The following is a 19,590-nucleotide window of genomic DNA, read 5'->3' on the forward strand; positions in this document are numbered from 1 at the left end:
CAATGGATCTCCGCAGGGGTGGCTTGGCCCCCAGGGGACATTGGGCAATGTCTGCATTTCTGGTCATCACCACTGGAGGGTGCTACTGGCATCTAGGGGCGTAGAGATGGTGCTAAACATTGGACAATGGCCCACAAGCTCCCTTCCACCCCAAAGAATTATTTGTGCAAAAATGTCCGTGGTACTGAATTATCACTGAGAAGTGGCTGCCCAGCCAGGACTAGGTTTTCCAGTCCCCTCTGTAGTTTGGCGCAGTTGTAAAACAATGGTCTAGATAAAGGAGTATAAGCAGAAGTGGTATATGTGTCACTTCAAAGCCTATCCCATAAAACCCTCCCACCTTTATTCCTCCATTTGCTGGCTGAATACCAAGCATTTGGGGTCCCTATGGGGTGGCAGAGCCAAGAGATGGGAAAAGCCTGAATCCCAAATCACCATGTGGAGGAAAGCCACCCACCAATTTGAGACACCTGAATTGGACTGGTAGGTGAGAAGTGACCTTTAACAGGAAGAAGCCACTGCAATACTGAGGGGTGTTAACAGCAGCTGGCAATACCTTCATACGCCCCTCTGTGTGTTTCCTGCAGTATCGTGTGCAGTCATTGGCTGACTCCTCGCTCATTCTCTCATTTGTGGAGGGGCACCAGCAAGAATCTGCATGCCAGACTCTGTGCTAGGTGCTGGGGAAACACATGGAAAGAAGAATAAGACGTGACCAGTGGTCCCCACCCTTAGGAGGTTGATGGTTTATGAGAAGAGAGTTAAACAGGAATGCATAATTAATGACTTGGGGAGAAAGAGAGGATGTTGTGGAAATAAGAAGGGCTTCCATCTCTGCCCAGGAGAGAGGCATGTGAGAATGGGCACAGTCCAGGGAGAAAGCAGTGTGAACAAATGCAGGGAGGTGGGCACAGCATGAAGAATCTGCGGGGTCCGGTGTCCAGGGTGCCAGAGCGATGGCAGACCAGCAGTCTACCTCTGCTCTGCCACACTGCAGTCTCTCTAAATGATGGCTTTCTCATTTTCCCACCCCCCCCATCCCTGTGGCAGAAACCTTCTCCTGGAGGTCTCCCGAGTCCCTAGTGCCTGTATGCTGTCTGGCATTCTCTGCTCTTGGGATTCCTGCAGGATGCTCTGGTCCAGCCTATTCACAGGGAACTCGCCTTCTCCCCACCCTTCCCCCCAACCTGCCTCTCTACTCGGCTCCCCATCTCAGGAATGAGTGTCCACATCCACCCTGTTTGAGTCAGAAAGCTGGGGGATCATCCGGGACTCCCCCCTCACTCAGCCCCCACATCCAGGCAGCCCCCCAAGTCCTCTAAATTCTGCTTCCTTAATGTGCCCTGGGTCCCAGCAAGGCCCTGTCTCTTTTCCGGGTTTCTCACAACAGGTGCCCCCACCTCTACTCTTGTCCCATCCAACATGTCTTCCTCTTCGCCATGGAGTATCTTCTAAAATGCAACCTGGGAGTTCCTGTTGTGGCTCCAGGGGTTAAGAACCCGACGTAGTGTCCGTGAGGATACCAATTTGATTGCTGGCCTCGCTCAGTGCATTAAGGATCTGGCGTTGCCACAAGCTTCAGCGCAGGTCACAGATGTGGCTTGGATCTGACATTGCTGTGGCTGTGGCATAGGCCGACAGCTGCAGCTCTGATTCAACCCCTAGCCTGAGAGCCTCCATAAGCTGCTGGTGCAGCCCTAAAAAACAACACACGCACACACAAAAAAAAAACCTCGTTTCACAGCTCCCCTGCCCTCCCTGAATGTTTCTCCAGGGCCTACAGAGTGAAATCCAGGCTCTTTTCTAGACCCTCCCTGCTGCCCCTCGCTGCTCCTGTGCTCCCTGTCTCCTTACTCTTCACCCGCCACACATGCGCTGGCCACTCAGAGGCCTCTGCACTCCTGAAATGAGCCATGCTTTCTCTCTCCCTTCCCTCTGGGTCTTTGTGCATGCCGCTCCCTCCGCCTGGAACACTCTCCCCTCCTCCTGTGTCTGGCATTCCCCAATTTGTCCTTCAAAAGTCAGCCCAGGCATCAGCTCTTATAGTCTTCGCCAGTACCATTCAGAGTGCCTGGTACATGGTGATCTGTGCTGGATGGGTGGATGGATGGATGGATGGATGGATAGATGGATGGATGCTTGAGTAGGTGCTCGGTAATGTTTGTGGCATGGACCCAGAGGTGTCTCTCTAGACTCCATTATCTGGGTTCTTTAAAAAAAAAAAAAAGCCTTCTCTGAGTTATGATTTAATGTTATGCTCTCTGTCTTCAGAGAACCCTGATGTGAGAAACTGACCAACTTAATGGCATTTCTGTCTTTATGAAAACAGAATTGAATATATTGCCCACTATGTCACTCAGTGTCCTTTATACAAGGACTCATGATAAATTCATGCTTGGGGTTATTTCCAGGAAACATTTTGTCTCTGCAGATGAAGATGTGTATTTTCTGCTGTCAGAAAATAAAAACTCTGCCTTCCGACGTGTTTCCATTTTTGCTTTAGCTGACAAATAGGGATACCCAGTTTTATTACCTTATTACCTCCATGCATTCTGACCAATTCAGGTGCCTGAAAGTAGCGACTCTTTCTGCTTTTTTTAGATGGAGTCAGTTCTTGCTTTATTCTCCGATGCTGAATTTTTACTTTTTAATCTGAAAGCTGCTTCAGATCATCTCAGGGTAAGCGTGTATAAATCTTAAATGATGTATACCGCTGACCAATGTCCAGGCATGGAAGTTCTGGAAGGAAGGGCAGAACACTGAGCTTCTAGTTGAAAGGGATCCCTGTACAGAGAGAGCCTCTCCAGGAATTCTTGGGGCTCCTATCATGACAGGTGTCTGGAAGGAAGGCCGAAGGGGAAATGAAGACCCATTTCATTTTGACTCTGGTGCCACCTTTCTGGGCCACCACTCCCAAGTCATATTCTTTTCCTCCCCCAACCATGGCCTTCCTTCCCCCTAACTTTAAGTGGAGATCTCGTGGGCCACCATTTTTACATTAATAGCTAATAACAACCACAATAATCAATCTCTTTTATTGAGGGCACACCGCATGACAGGAGCTGTGTGAGAACTTTCATGAATGTTCCTCTTTGAACCTCTCCCCCTCCAGACCTGTCTCTTGTCTCCATCACTTTGCAGAGGATGAAATGCCAGAGTAGTTGAGCATGTGCAAAGCCACCCTTCAGTAAGTAGCAGAGCCGGAATTCAAATTCAAGTGTGTCAGCTGCCAGCGCCCAAGCTCTTAACCATCTCCTCACAAATGAGCAAGGATGGGAGGCAATAATAAGGGATGAAATCCCCCAGGAAATGGCAGGGATTGCTGATGGTGCTGCCAGGAGAGAGGAGTCCCAGAGTCACAGCTTTGCTTCTAGAACATTCTGGTGTCCTTTTCAAAGCCCTGGATAGGGCTGGCTGCTCTAAAGCCAGGTTCAGTTGCTGGAACAGCATCCAGTGGAGGCCCGTTTGAATGACAAATGGCTGCACCCTCCTCTTCCTCCAGTTCCCATGGTTTGTCTCTCAAGAAACCTGCTCATTTGCATCATTTGCAGCAACATGGATGGACCTGGAGATTATCATATTCAGTGAAGTAAGTCAGAAAAAGAAAGACAAATATATGATATGCTTATATGTGGAATCTTAAAAAAGGATACAAATGAACTTATTTACAAAATAGAAATACACTTGCAGACTTAGAAAACAAACTTACAGTTACCAAAGCGGATAGTGGGGATGCTGGATAAAGTAGGAGTTTAGGGGAGTTCCCATCGTGGCGCAGTGGAAATGAATCCAACTAGGAACCATGAGGTTTCAGGTTCAATCTCTGGCCTTGCTCAGTGGGTTAAGGATCTGGCTTTGCCATGAGCTGTGGTGTAGGTCGCAGACACGGCTCGGATCTGATGTTGCCGTAACTGTGGTGTAAGCCGGCAGCTGTAGGTCTGATTAGACCCGTAGCCTGGGAACCTCCATATGCTGTGGGTACGCCCTAAAAAGACAAAAAAAAAGTAGGAGTTTAGGATTAACATATACACACTGTTATATATAAAATAGGTAAACAATAAGGACCTACTTCTAGCACCCAGAACTATACTTAATATTTGAACTATCCTATAATGGAAAAGAATATGAAAAAGAATACATAATTGAATCACATTGCTATACAACTTGAAACTAATACAACAGTGTAAATTAACGATACTTCAATTAAAAAAAAAAAAAAAACAAACACCTGCTTGCGGTCTCCCTCTGCATGGTACCCCCTCTGGGTAGTTTGACTCTTTAGGCATCATCAGCAAGGTATAGAGTGTCACCATAGTTTTCAGGGGCCTACAGAAAAAAGTTTGAGGCCTTAAAGTGTTATTATAAGCTCCACAATACAAAGAAGAAAACTGCAACATGGGAATCAGTAAATATTTAATTAAATGCAAAATGTACCATTATATCAACTTCATTAACTGTTGAATTTAGTAGTCATAAAAATTTCATGACATTCGATCACCATTTGCAAGTTGGCGTTTTCACACCATGCAAGATTTCCCAGGTAGGCACCAAGACTGGTGAGCAATCTTAGCCGACCATAAATGAAATAAATTAACTCACGGCCAAACATTTGCAAAAGCAAAGTGGCAAAAGAATGTTCCATTTTCTTTTACAGCCAAAAAGTTCTATTTATGGTGAGAGGTGGGTGTGTTTCAAACCTGTTAGAGAAGGGATAGGGCCTCCACAAGGAAGCTGTGAATCTCGGAAGAGCGTAGGCCATGCCCACCTTTCTGAGTTCTCCATCCTGGCCGCACATGGGTCTCTGATGGAAACAGGTGCGTCCAGGTTTGGGCTGGAGAATAGGTAGAGGGAGTTGCCTCTTCATGAGGCTTCCCTGTTTTCAGATAGAAAAGTGAGAATCCCAGAATCCTAAATAGCAGAAGGGAACATTCACTGGGTTGGTAGCACGTGCCAGACTCAATATTCTAAGCATGGCTCGTGTATTATCTCAGTTGTCACAAAACAACTCTATGAGGTCAGTATTTTATTATCCCTATTTCACAGATGAGCAAACTGAGGCATAAAGAGGTAAAACAAACTGCTCAGGGTAACAGGGGTGTAATGGGTGATTTAAGAATTTTTTCGCACAAATTGAAATCACTGTTCAAAGTGCTGAAGATAGAACTGTGAAGCCTGGTGTCTGCTTTTTTTAGCGCTTAAAGCGAAGTATGCAAAAGAATGTATATATATATGTATGACTGGATCACTTTGCTGTACAGCAGAAATTGACAGAACATTGTACATTGACTATGATAAAAAAAGTTTTTTTAAAAAAGTGAAGCATGCAATGGTCATGGACACCCTTTCAGGGGCTGGGCACATCGATATTTATATGCTGGAGGAACAGAACTACGTGTTGAACAGAAAGAGAAACGAGGTCAGTTTTTCCCATACCTGCTGTGCACCAGGCACTTGATGGGATGCTTCACTCCCTTCACTGGCCTGTGGCAATATGTAGGCTAGAGGTCGTATTCGTCTCCCAGCTCTGTGCCTTGCACACTCTTGGCCATGGTTGGTGCTAAAAACACAATGAAGCCCAGAAAGGCTTAGTTGATGATTCGAGTCCATTCCTCCATCACAAAGCAATTTCCCCAGCACATCTAAAATTCTCTCTCCCTACACATAACACAGAAGCTGTTATGGAGAAACTCCAATGGCATACACTTCTGTGTAATCGATAAGGAAACCAATATACAGCACTTTCAAGTGTCTCTTACATGCCAGGCGTTGTTTTAGGGGCTTTCTGTGTGTTAAGGAATTACTTAGTAATAGAACGTCTACAACATTTCTGCAAAAGAGGTTTTCTTTATTATCATTCCATTTTTACAGATAAGGAGACCAAGTGTTATAAGCTGAAGGGTGTCCATTCCAATTCAGATGTTGAAGTGTTAACCCCTCATAGCTCAGAAGTGACTCTATTTGGAGAGAAGACCCTCAAAGAGTGGTTTAGGGTGAGTCCTAACCCAATATGACTGGTGTTCTTACAAGAAGAGGAGATTAGGAGTGAAGACCATTTGAAGACACAGGGAGAGGATAGCCGTATACAAGCCAATGAGAGAGGCTCAGGAGGAACCATTCCTGCCAATACCTTAATGTTGGACTTCCGGCCTCCAGAACTGGGAGGAAATAACTTGCTGTTGTTTAAGCCGCCCAGTCCATGGCACTTTGTTATGGCAGCCCTTGCCAGCTAATGTATCAAGGCACCAAGTGATTTACCTAAGGATATGTTGCTAGAAAACAGGAACTCAGAATTTAAACTGAGATAGCCTGGTTCTAAAGTCTGTGTGTTTTTCCATAATGAAAAGTGTCCTCTAGGCTGTCCAAAATGGTGGCCACAAACCACAGTCATACTTGAAATGTGGCTAATATGACTAAGGAACTGAAATTTTAATTTAATTTACATTAAAATGAGATGAAAAGAGCCACATGTGGCTAATGGCTACCAGTTTGGATAGAGCTTTCATTATACTGGCTCTAAGTTCTCCACTTAAGTTTTTTTTTTAATTGAAGTATAGTTGATATATATTACATGTTACAGGTATACAATACAGTGATTCACAATTTTTAAAAGCTATGATCCCTTTATAGTTATTATAAAATATTTGGTATATTTGCTGGGTTGTACAATATATTCATGTAGCTTATTTTTATACCTAATAGTTTGTATCTCATAACCCCCATCCCTATATTGCCCCTCCCCTTCCCTCTCCCCAATGGAAACAATTAGTTTGTTTTCTAAATCTGTGAGTATTCTTTTTTGTTGTTACATTCCTAGTTTGTCGTATTTGTATTTTTTAGATTTCACATATGTGCTATCACACAATATTTGTCTTTGTCTGACTTACTTCACTTAGGATAATGCCCTTTCAGTCCATCCATGTTCCTGCAAATGGCAAAAATTTCATTCTTTTTTTATGGCTGAGTAATATTCCATTGTGTGTGTGTGTGTGTGTGTGTATTTGGAATGTGATATATATATACATATATATATATATATATACTGTTCTGTACATATATATATAGTTCTGTATATGTATATATACATACACACATACACGCACATATATAAATACATATATATGTACAGTTATAGAAGATACACATATCTTTTTCTTTTTTTTTTTTTTTTTAGGCAGCAGGTGTAGCATATGGACGTTCCCAGGCTAGGAGCTGAACTGGAGCTGAAGCTGCCAGCATACTAGACAGGTTCGTTTCCAGTGAACCACAATGGGAACTCCACATATATCTTCTTTATCCACTTATCTGTTGATGGATGCTTAAGTTGTTTACATATCTTGGCAATTGTAGATACTGTTGCTATGAACATTGGGGGTGCATCTATCTTTTCAAATTAGTGTTTTGTTTTTTTCAAATATATACCCAGGAGTGGAAATGCTGGGTCATATGGTTGTTCTATTTTTAGTTTTTTTAGTTTTTTGAGAAAACTTCATGCTGTTTTCCACTTATGTTTTTTTGCAGATTCTTCTAGATATCTCAGCTGTGTATTCCTAGAAACATGCCCCATCTTTGTTCCCTATCCCTGCTGTATTTCTTTTCTTCTTCTTCTTCTTCTTCTTTTTTTTTTTTTTTTTTTTTTTTTTGGCAATCCTTGGTCCCTGTTGCCTGGTCACCTGCTGAAGGGGAGAAAGAACAGGAGAAGGAAGGCATGAGCTGGCTACCTTTCCAGAATCCTGTAGCCTGGGCAGTACAGGGTCACTGGCGTTCTGCTCTAAGCATAGGTGTTAGCCAACCAAATGCCAAGCAGCACAAACACTGAGTGACATTTTCAGAACTATTAATATTTCATCAGAAATGATCACTTTTCCTTTAAATACACTATCTTAAAAGGTTTTCTACATTCTTAACTATAATTTTATTCAGTCTGAGTCCTTGGAATTTTCCCCAAAGGAGCACATTTTCAATTTTATAATGAAAATCAAAGGGGAATCAAGCTCGGATTTCAAAATTGAGAGTCAACATTTCCAGGAACTCAGGCCCTCTGTAAAGAGCAAGGTTGTGTAGTGGGCACCTATTGTATGCCACGCAGTCCATGCAGTACACCACGAATTCAGCCAACACCTATTTATGACGTGCCTACTCTGTGCCAGTAATGTGATGTTCATAATAATTTATTAACAGCATTTTACAAAAAAGGACCCCTTCTCTTCCTACTGTTTCATCTCCAATGTCACCATACCTTCTCAAAGAGGCCTACCTGGATGATCATCTGAGGCAGCCATGCTCCCTTTCCCCACTGCCTCACTTTGTTGGTTAGTTTCCATCAGAGCCCATATTTCATCCGCAATTATTATTATTTACTTGCTCTGCTAGTTGGCCGTCTGTCTTTCTCCCCTAGAATACAGGCTCCATGAGAACCACGCCCATTTTGCTCATCTTCATGCTTCCTCAGTGTCCAGCCACTCACCAGCACAGAGCAGGGCTCAGTCAATATCTGACGAAGGAATGAAGGACGTCAGGGTCACCCGAGGAGGAAGGGGGCCCTCCGTGTAGGGGCTGCCATCGAGTCGGTCCCTCTTTCTGCTTTCCCCTCCTCTGGCACTTCCTCTTCTGGGGAAACTCTGGAGGAACAACCACTGACTCCCAGGGCCAGAGAGCCCGAGGGCAGGCAGAGGCGCCTTGTCAGTTCCGAGTTAAAGTCCCTCTAGCGAGGGGCGGAGCGCTCTGAGCAGCACAAGGTTAGCTTAGCCCTTCTCTCTGCACCTCCGTCCACCCCCAGGGAAGGCTTACGCAGCGCTGGAGGACCCGGCCGGTCTATTTCAGCAGCCTGGGGTGCCTGGGTTTGAACCCCAACTACCTTGTTCCTGGTGGGCTCAGTCCCTTCAGGACTTTGTGACTGGGTTTCTTCAAACGTGGAAGGATAATATGTAAAGGTACTAACTTCATGAGCTGGTTCGGAGTGAACCGGCCACGGAAAGCCGGGCGCTTGGCACACGGTGAGCACCCAAGCAAAGGACAGTTAGGGGTGAAATCAGCGATCCTGGGGCAGGGACCGGCAGGCTCTCAGGAGGGTGCGGAGGTGCGAGGGGGACGAGGCGGAGGGCGCGGTGCCCTCGACTTTTCACGGGGGAAGCGCTCTGGGGGCCTCCGCCCACCGGAGGGCCTGGGCCTCCCAACCTAGGACGCAGCGCGCGCGCACCGAGCCGTTGCTTTTGAAACCCTCCGCGGAATTCCAGCGCTGGACGGAAAGGGTGTGGGAGCCACCGGCAAGCGAATCGGCCCCAGCTGCCCCGCTGAGACAGCGCTCTTTTAAAGCATTGGGACCCTTCCCGTCGACCCCTAGGGCCGTGGCAGGTGTCTCCGGGGGGGTCGCCAGGGCACTCAACAGTGTTCCTGCAGGCGGAAGAGTAGCCAAGAGAGGGGGGACCCGAGGCGGCAGTGGGCGAGCAAGTGGGGGGGGAGGGGGTAGCGGCCTCTGCCGACCTAGGGACGGTTGGCCCTAGGTGGGAGCGGGGTCCCTGGGAAAGCCAGACGAGAATCCCATGGCAGGCTGCTGGACCCTGGTGCCTAGCACAGTGCCAGGCCCTCACCTGGTCATCCTCCAGGCTTAGCCAGCGATGATGCGCTGAGCCCCAGACACCAAAAGGTGTCAGGGGCTGCTGCGGACGTGTCGCAACGGGGGAGTGCCAGGGACTGTGGGGAGAGCCAGGGACTGTGGGGAGAGCCAGCCCTCCCCTTTCATCTGTTCCCAGATGTCATTCTGCCGGCTCAGGCGCCTGGTTCCTGAGCACAGGGGGATTCTACGGTTACTAAGCTACTGGTTTTTGTTGACTTTTAAATATTTTCTTCTAAGGGAGGGGGTGAGGGGGGCAAAAGTCAGGAAAGAGCAAATAAAAACAAATCAAAATAAGTTCCCCCTCCCTAAAAGAAAGCTGTCATCCAGCCACCACTCATACACACATCGAAGGCCTCTGAACAGAGTCACTTTGCTGGACCAACAGCCAGACAGAACTGACCTGCTTCTGCCCCATCCTCATCTCCCTTTCTGGTGAATGAGGGGTGGTGGTGGATGGTCGCCCTGTTTTCGAGCTCTGGGTGGACAAAGGGGCTTCCAGAAAGAGAGGAAGAGGATGGCCAGTGGGAATGGGCTGGCTTTGTCCTCGGCCCTGGTGGCCAAGCGCCCTTCCGCCCTAGGCCCATTTCCCAGATACATCTGGATCCACCAGGACACACCCCAAGACAGCTTAGACAAGACTTGCCATGAAATCTGGAAGAGAGTTCAGGGCCTGCCTGAGGCCTTGCAGCCCAGGACCTCAAAGGAGCAGCTCTCTGCCCCTGTGGCTGGCACTCCAAGAGACAACGGGCCCAGCTTCCAAGAAGAGTGAGTGTCCCCTTTCATGACCCAGGGGAGGAGGGAGGAGATGAGGGCTCACCCTCCGGGGGAATGTTCTGACCTCTTGTTGAATCTGGCTAAACCCTAAAGGTTGTGTATATTTCCTCTACCCACAATGGTCCTTTTTCCCCGTCTTTATAGGAGCATTGATTGGGGTCCTGAAGTTACCTGGGCAAAGAACCAGACCAGGGCTGTATTGCTGCTGCCTCTGACCCAGCCCACTAAGGGCAATTTCTCATTCCAAGGCATAGGCTACTCAGATGTAGGTCTGAAGACCTTGAAAAGCCACCCTAGCCAAGGCTGAGGGTTAGATGTCCACGGCTTTCCTCAGACGCACAGGGAGATCCTTCTCCCCTCCCACCCCCAAAGGCTAGGCGTTGACACAGATGAGTCTGATGGTTTTAAACCACATCTGGAATTCCCTAATACAGGGAGCAGCTGTCCCATTCAGCCTCCACAGAAGCTGCTGCAAGAGCGCACATCAAAATATTTACTGGGAAGGCATTGACATATTCAGAGGACATAATAGAAAATTAAAGTGCGGGAAGATGGCTGTAAATAGCCCGTTTCCTGGATGGGAAATCCTGTGTCTGGGAAACGCAGAGCTAAATGTTTCTCCACCAGGGCAAAGTTGGGCAGATGTTGTTGGGGATGGATATTAGAAAGGAAAGGGAGCAACAGAGAGGAAGAAGGGACCTCGTTAGGAAGAGCAAGTAAATCCACCGAGTTATTCATGCCACCACTGAGCAGTTGTTTGCTGCTTTGCATCTTCAAAGTGGGCTGCAAACATTAATTAATCCTCCCAGAGTCTCTATGAGGCAGGTATTAGTGTCCCCATTTTACAGATGGATTAGGTGTTAATAATTAAGTGCTAATTAAAGACTAAGCGATAATTAAGTGTTGCCTGTTTCAACACATGCTCCAGCTCTGCTCAGAGATGCTCTGGAGTGAGGGAGCCATTCAGGCAATTATCAGCTGCATCTGGTTTCAGGAATTTCTATGCAAAGTGTAACTGCTCCCCAGTTCTGCGCTACCTGCTGTCCTTTTTTGAGCTCCCTTACTTGCAACACAGGAAGGTGGAAAGCACTTTGGCTGTCATCGCCTCCCTTGCTCCCTGCTCAGCAGGACATGGCTGGGATGGCAATGGCCTATCTACAGCCAAAATCCTGCTATCCGGCCCTCCAGTGCCACCGAGCCCCTCTCCTCTGCCCACCACCATCTGCTCTGGGACAAGGCCTTGGCAGGGGGCCTGTGGGGCTGTGTTCAGCTCTCAGTGGCCAAGGAGCTGATTGTCCACTTTATGGACCAAGGGTCAATGGCAATTTCCAGTCGATGGCACCCTCTCTGCCAGGTCACAGGGAGTTAATGGAGCCAGACTCTAATTCCAGTCTGTGCTTGGCCAAGAAGCGAACTGGCACACCTTTGGCCAGTTGCTTAACTCCCTTTGGCCTTGATTTTCTCATCTGCAAAGTGAGGCTAATATGCCCTGCCTTGTCCACCTCAGAGTTGATAATGAGAATCAAATGTGATGGGAGACAGAAAACTGGAAGCTGCGTTATACCAACGAGGCTGTCCCTAATTGCAGTTCTTGGGGTTCTGGGTTTGGTTGGTGTTTTTGATGGCTTCTATCTGCAGTTTTCACGGGATCCTCATAGACCCTATGGTGCTTCAGGGGCCCTGCTGGAGTCCCAATCCCCACCTCAACCAGAGCTGTTCAGCTTTTAGGGGTTTTATTTACTGAAGTTCTGCGTACTGGCTGCATTTGAAAAAAGGGGTCTGCTATGAGAAAAGAGCGAGGAAACCGTTGCCTTTGATGAATAAGCAATACCATAGTCGTGCAGATATCAACCACGTCAAACACAATGAGCTATTCTTGAAATAAAGGCAGCTGCGATGGTAGAGTCAGATAGCTCTGGTTTCAGATCGCATTTCAGCCCTGTGCCAGCTGCAGGATTTGTTTAATTTATGTGAGCTTCAGTTTCCTCATCTGCCAAATGGAGATGATTACTATGCATTTCTTTGGGTTGTTGGGATGATTAAATGGATATTTAAACATTCCTGGTAATAACTAGGATTTGTAAAAATTCCTTGTAATAATGATGATGATTTCTTTAAGCCCTACAATTATTACATGAAGTGGGTACTATTTTAAACTCCCTCTCTTTTTCCTTTTTGTTATGCAAATGTTCAAACTCATAAAAGAGAATAGTATAGTGAAATGTCTATCAATCAGCTTCATTAATTATTAACTTTGTGCCATTCTTGTTTCAGTTCTTCCCTCCCCTGTTTTTAAATCATACTCTTTTTACAGATGAGGTAACAGGTTTGGAGGGGTTAATTTCCCTTTCAAGAAGTCCTACAATTAGGAAGTAGTGGAGTTTGAGAAAGCAAACCCAGGACCATCTTAGTCATCCATGATAGTGTTGGCTATCTTCCCCTAGAAACAGAGGCATCTTTTTGGAGAGTCAGAATATTGGACAGTCCCATGTTCTGAGTGATCACCCAAGGGTAACAGATTTCAAATTCAGGGAGGGTAGTTATGGGATAACTTCTGGCCCACAAGCTAGCCTCTCAGCCAATCTGTCTACTGTTTAATTTGTAGACCTGGTTTTGGTGATGCTTACTGCTATCAGGATAGCTAGAGAAGTTCTAGAACTCTTGTTAGCCAGATTTTTTTTTTCACTTTGTCTCTATTTATCCTAGAAATCCAGACATCTCAAGTTTGAAAGTGATCTTGGGGGTTATCTGCTGCTGCTTGTCTCCTTTCCTCGACATCCTTGCCCAGTGGTTATCCACTTGTATACTTTCTTAGACAGGGAGCTCACTACTTCCTAAGGTAGCTCCTTCCCTTGCCATGAACCCTACTGTCAAAAACCATTTTTCTTCCTGTACTAAGACATGTGTCTATCAAACTAATACCCATTGATCTGGATTCTGTCCTTAGGGCCCAAACCAAATCTATTCCCCCTTCCTCTCAATAGCCCTTTGATTTTAAAATATGGCGACAACATTTCTCCTAGGATTTCTTTCTTTCTTTCCTTCTTTCTTTCTTCCTTTCTTCCTTCTACTTTTTATGGCCACATTTGCAGCATATGGATGTTCCCAGGCTAGGGGCATACACCACAGCCACAGTAACGCATGTTCTGAGCCATGTCCGTGGTCCACACCACAGCTCAGGGCAATGCTGGATCCTTAACCCACTGGGGGAGGCCAGGGATCAAACCCGTGTCCTCATAGATACTAATTGTGTTCGTTACCCGCTGAGCCACAATGGGAACTCCCCTCCTGGAATTTCTTGTTTCTGCAAGCTGAGCATCTCTTTTTTCTGTTTCCCTTCATATGCCACCTTTGTCAGTTTCCTGCTCACCTGGCTGGTCCTTGGGGCAGTGTAGCAACCAGAACCAAGTATAGTAATCCAGGTATGATCCAATCCAAGCAGACTGGATCCTCCCCATCTATAGTCTGTATTCAAGTTAATGGCCATTAGCACCACATTCACTTTTCTCCCCAGCTGACTTCACCCTGTGAACAGATTCTGAAGTCATTCATTCATTTGTTCCTTCAATTATTCATTTGTTCCTTCAATAAATATTCAACAAATATTTATTAAGCATCTAGTGTATGCTAAGAGCTGTAAACCAGATAAGGTCCTATCTTCCTAGAGCGTACATTTAAGTAGGGGAGAGAAACAGAAGAAAAAAAAAAGTAAATTATAATTTTAGAATGGGAAAAGAACTGGTATTCTAGTTGGAAAGAAAACAATCATAAACACATAAAAAATAAACCAAATAATTTCAGATAGCAGTGAGTGCGCTCATGGAAATAAAATTGACGAAAGTACTATGGGAAGCACCTTTAGATGAGGTGGTCAGGGAAGGACTCTCCGAGGAGAGATGGTCATTTGAGTACCAGTGGGTACGATATATTCTGAGTACCAAGAAGGAGCCAGTCAGGTGACTATCCAGGGAAGGATGTCCAGGCAAAAAGGGAAGAATCCACAGAGACTGAGGTGAGTGTAGCCTTGGAGAAGGACAGTGTGGCTGAAGAGTGAGTGATGGGATATGGTACAAAGTGATATTGGAAACAGGCAGGCAAGGTCTCGGAGGGTCACTGTAGGGTTTGTTTGTTTGTTTGTTTGTTTGGGCTGCCCTATGGAGTTTCCGGGGCCAGGGATCAGATGTCCTAGCCACAGTTTCTACCTAAGCCTCAGCTGCAGCAATGCTGGATCCTTAACACACTGTGCCTGGCTGGGGATCAAGCATGCGTCCCAGCACACCCAAGATGCCACTGATTCCGTTGCACCACGGCAGGAACTCCATTTTTGGAGGTTTTTAGGAAGGGGGTGTAACATGATCATATTCACTAGTTTTTAAAGATGTCTCCAGATGCTGTGTGGAGATGGTTTATCAGGCATGTGCGAGAGCAAGTTGGGAGACCTCTGGGAAGATGCTACAGTAGTCCAGGTGAGCATGATGGGGATGGCAGCTGGACCAGAGTGAGTGCAGTGAAAATGAAAAAAAGAGGGGGTTTAGTGTGTATTTGAGAGGAGCCAGCAGAGCATGCTGATGCTTTGGGGGGGCCCACAGACAAGAGACGTTAAAGCTGAATTAAGATTTTGGGCTTGAGCACTGGTTGGACAGTGGTACTTTTATGAAAGTGGGAAGAAATGGATTCTGGGGAGAAATCAGTCATTCTGACTAGGATCAATTAAACTCTAGAATTTTGTTTAGTTATCTTTTAACTACTCTTAAATTGGGGCTGAGCGAATTGTGGAAAGCCACTTACTGACTCATATTGGAAGATTATTCATTCGATCCCCTCGTGGCTAAAAGTTCACAGCCTCAGAAAAGGGGTTTTGGATTTTCTGTTGACTCCATTGCTCAGACGATGAAATGGCATTTGTTCCATTCCTTCATTTATGGAGTCATTCAACAGACACTTACAGGTGCCTTCTGGGTGCCAGGCTCTGCGGTGGGTCCCGGAGATACAGGGACAAGTAGGACAGAAGCCCGTCTTTCTTTGAGCTACCAGTCTAGTGAGTGGGGTGGACACAGATCATGTGACAACAATGGCTTTCAACATGTATTTAGCGAGTCACCCACTGCATGCCTGACAAAGCATGAAAACGATGCAGTGGTGGAAAAGATGAGGACAGCCTCTTAACTCCTGCATGGACCTGCAGTGTCTTGAGAAAGACACCATATCAGGATAAGTGTCCCGAAACACCAGTGCCACTGGGGACACACTGAGGGGACACACGATCTGGGCTTAGGGTTCAGAGAAGGCTTCCTGTGGAGGCTGAGGGAGGTGAGCTAGAAGGTCATCTTGAGCCGGACTCAAGTAGGAAGATAAGTCTACAGGAAAAAGGGAAATCCATTAAAGCATTTAAAAAACAAATAATTTCTTAATTGGCAGCCTTCTGGGGTATCTGTTGCAAGAAGAACTAATAAATCTTCACTGTTGGCACCCATTGGCTGGTCTTTCAGGCTGGTGGAACCACAGACACTAGAAACCCAAGGTGCTGTCTTGTTTGAACTGCTTTCCCAACAAACCAGTCCTTTGTTGCTATTGTTATTTACACAGTAAGAGAGCCACTTTTCTCCTCCACCCATCCCACCTACGGGCTACACCCCACCCCCAGGGAATTTCCCATCATTCCTTGTACTCACAGGACTCTCTGGAGTTTCTCTTCTCAAGACTCAGCTCAGGAAAAATGAGATGGATCCTACTTTTCTGGAAAAATTGCTTGGAATATATCCCCACCTTTATTTATTAACTTTTTAAAAACAAGCTTGAAACCTGGTGATGGGAGTGATGAGGGCAAGACTCACGTGTGGAAACTGCTGCCCTAGAGGAGAAGCTGGCTCTGGAGACTTTTGGGGTCTAATGCTCTAGGCTAGCATTTTCTCCCCTTGGAGAGATCAGGCTCCTCTTTGAGAACCTGAAGGAAGCTGCCATAGGCCCTTTTGCCTGAAACACATCCTCACCTCCCTTAACATTTCTGAACATCAGAGACCCCCTGGAACCCCAGGTTGGAATCCTTTTCTCCAGGACACTAAGTGTCCCCCTCCCTTAAGCTTCCCAGAGCTGGGTCTCGGCTGCTCCTAGGACCCCAATCACATTGACCTCAATGCACCCTCCATCCTGGTTGTGAAGTGAATTGGTGCACAAATGGTACTGCACACAGAGGTTCAAGGCCCCCAACCCATCCCTCCTCCCACCTCCTTATGTATCTGTCGGTCACCCTCCTGGTGGTTTTTGACTCCTTGCCTCCCTGCTGGTCTCTCCCCTGCCATTTTCAGAGCATCTCATTTTGCTGCTCCTGGTTCTTTTCCCTCTTGGATGTCCTTCAGTCTTTGGCAACTTCACCTTTGAAGCCCATCAACAGCATGGCTCAGGCATCTTTCAAGTTTCCCTCATTGTCTTCTAAACTCCTTGATCTGGTCCCCAAGAGTCTTACATTTAGCCCCACCTATATCTCAAGAAGCACACCTGGCTGCTCTTCTTCAAACTCTCTATAAACCGAGATAAGCCACCAGCAGGTGCACATTCCCCTTGCCTTTGCTCAAGTTATTCTTCCCTATCTCTGCCTGTTGTGCCGTCTTACCCATCCTTCAACACCTAGAATTAGTGCATTATCCTCTGAGTTTTTTCACTGCTCACCCCCCATAACATTTTTCCTTCCTCCCTCTTCCCTGTTCCTCTTCTTAATTTAAATGAACAATTACCTCCCTTCTCTTTCCTAAGAGTTTTTAAAGTTGGCTCAGACAACGATAACATGAGGCAAGTGGCTTAGAATCCCACTATGCTTCCTGGCTATAACCAAGTTGCTCAAGCTTTCTGAGCCCCATTTTCCTCATCTGAAAAATGGAAAAAGTCAGAGCGACTGCCCTAAAGGATTGTTGTGGAGGTTAATGAAAGAATCTATGCAAAGTTTGCACAGTTACCTGGCAGGAAATAAGGACTCGAGGAGGTTCACCATCTTCATTATCACCTTAGTATAGTTACCATCAAGACCAAATGACAGGGCTTGAGTAACTAAGAATGGTCTGGGGAAAGGAGGCTCACAGACCAGAAAACCTAAGCTAACGCCAAGTACTCAGCTGAGGCCAGCATGTTGTTCTGAGACTCTTGGGAGCTGCGGCCAAAAGGGACTATAGCAGTTGGTTTCCAGAACTCCTGTCATCTAATAAGAGAAAACAGGAGCAATTGTCAGGCGAGACAAAGACGTCCTTAGCCCTGAGGACCAAACGGTAGGGGTCTTTATATGAGGGTGATGGAATGGAAGAATCGGTTCAGAATCAGCCCTTGTGTTGACCGTTGGCCAGAGGGAAGGACACAGAGTCCCAGGCGGATGTGTCAGCACAGTTCTGGCATGGGATTTCTGATGAGGTGGTCATCTGGTACACTGCCTATGGCAGCAGTCCCTCTTTCCCCACCTGACCACGGCTCCTTAAGGGCAAGGGCTATGTCTTACTCATCTCCGTCTCCCCAGTGCCCAGCCGAGTTCCTGGCACTCGGTGGCAATGCAGTGTGTATGAATGAATGAGTAAGTGAATGATGGATGAACCATAAAAATGCCACTGCAAGGAGAATGAGGCCCAGAGGTGGCCAGGATCCAAGCAAGAGGTCACAGCCATCAAAGGAAGCGGGTGGAGTGACGTAGGGACAGGATATCAGGAAGCCAAGACATTGCAAGGTCTTTTCCTCCTCCTGCATTAAGCTGCAGAGAAGGAACTAACAATTTCTTGAGCACCTGATAGATGCCAGGCTCTGTTGGCCGATTTTCTGTTTATCTCATTGTCTTAGCTGTCCTTCCCAGTAGATGGTCAGTAATATTCTCTTTTGACAGATGAGGAAGCTGGGGCTCAGAGAAGTTAGGCAGCTTGCCTGGGGTCATCCAGCTCAGAGGGGTAAGGAGAGGGATAGGAACCCAGTGGAACTTCAAGGTCAGTTCTTTCCCAACACCAGGAGCCCTTCAGAATAGCCTTTCCGTACCTACTTAGCACCGGGAGCCATGCGTGGTGAAGGGAAGATGAATCATGATTAACATCCCACATCCCGTGTCCCCCTTTTTAATTTAATTTTATGGTTTCAGGAGCTGTGTCGCAGGTTGTGGGAGCCTGCAGAGATGGGCCACCAGTGGTTTGGTTTAATCCCCTTTTTAATATCTTTGTTGCAACGTTCTTTCCAATTCAGCTCCCAAGTCACATTAAAAAAATACCTCTTCCTTAGGGTAAGCCTCCTCTTATTAAACAGATTCAAATGAAAAGTTTTAAAGATAATTTGAACAATAAGAATCACTCTGTAGCTCCCAGCCGAAGCTCCTTTATTGCTGTATTTATTCCCCAGTATTTCTTGTCTCATTCCCCAGCTCACTGAATCCTTCATCCCCCAACCCTCCCAGTCCTAGGCCCACCCCGAGCCTGCCTCCTGTCTCCTCCCTTCTTTACCCTCCAGGGGGATGGAGGGTGGTGGGGAGAGGGCTCACCTCCACCTTCGGGTCTGCCCTCAAAGATGGTTGCATCTGCCCTGAGGGACAGGTGGGGGAGTGGGAGGGAGGAGGAGCTGGAAAGTGTCTGGAGGGAAATTCACACCCGCATGTGTGTCTCCAAGTGCATCGTTGTTTGTTTCAAAACCAGAGGCCTGGGGGCAGAGGCTGGAGGAGGGATCCTGGCTCAGAATGCAGATACCTGGGTCCTGTTCTGGACCAACTGAGTCACCATTTCCCCAAGAGTACCCAGGAATCTGCATTTGAAACAAGTACTGCAGGTGACTCCTGTGCACATCTGTAGGATATTCTCTGATATTTTGGGGATCAAAGATGATGGAACCTCAGCCTGAAGAGGAACACAGCTTTGAGGAAGAAGTGTTCCAAAGACAAGCGTGAAGGAAGGACACGGGCCTTTTTTGAATTCTAAGGGAAGACTAGGGATGGCTGTAAAAAATAGACTCCACTCTGGGAAGGCCTTTGCAGAAATGAGTTGAACATCTAGTCCAGACTTGGAATTCGGGCAGCTGAGACGTTTTCGCGGTGTTACCTCCCTTATTGCTGGGCCCTGTCACCCTCCCCACGGTGCAGGTGACCCCTTCCCAACTTTGACTTTGCACCCCGACCCGCCGGGCTCTGTCTGGGCTGTGAAGGGTCAGCGGGCTGCAGCCGGGCTGCCTCTCCGCACCGCAGTCTCTCCATCAGAGCC

General features: G+C 46.8%; 1 protein-coding gene and 1 long non-coding RNA gene across 2 annotated transcripts in view; one reads left to right on the forward strand and one right to left on the reverse strand.

The window, feature by feature from the left end:
- Positions 3,020-8,668, reverse strand: LOC100736806. The gene is made up of 4 exons (XR_002345518.1): positions 8,465-8,668; positions 5,434-5,557; positions 4,229-4,326; positions 3,020-3,565 (listed from the first exon to the last, which is right to left on the reverse strand). It is a non-coding gene; the product is annotated as an uncharacterized LOC100736806 (long non-coding RNA).
- The window catches only part of C6H1orf94 (chromosome 6 C1orf94 homolog), a 41,415-nt gene continuing 31,874 nt past the window's right edge, over positions 10,050-19,590 (forward strand). Inside the window, exon 1 of the mRNA XM_003127777.3 lies at positions 10,050-10,378. Coding sequence (XP_003127825.2) covers positions 10,050-10,378 — 329 coding nt within the window. The remainder of the gene's footprint in view (positions 10,379-19,590) is intronic.

Source organism: Sus scrofa, chromosome 6 (genome assembly GCF_000003025.6).
Source record: "Sus scrofa isolate TJ Tabasco breed Duroc chromosome 6, Sscrofa11.1, whole genome shotgun sequence".
Classification (NCBI taxonomy): Eukaryota; Metazoa; Chordata; class Mammalia; order Artiodactyla; family Suidae; genus Sus; species Sus scrofa.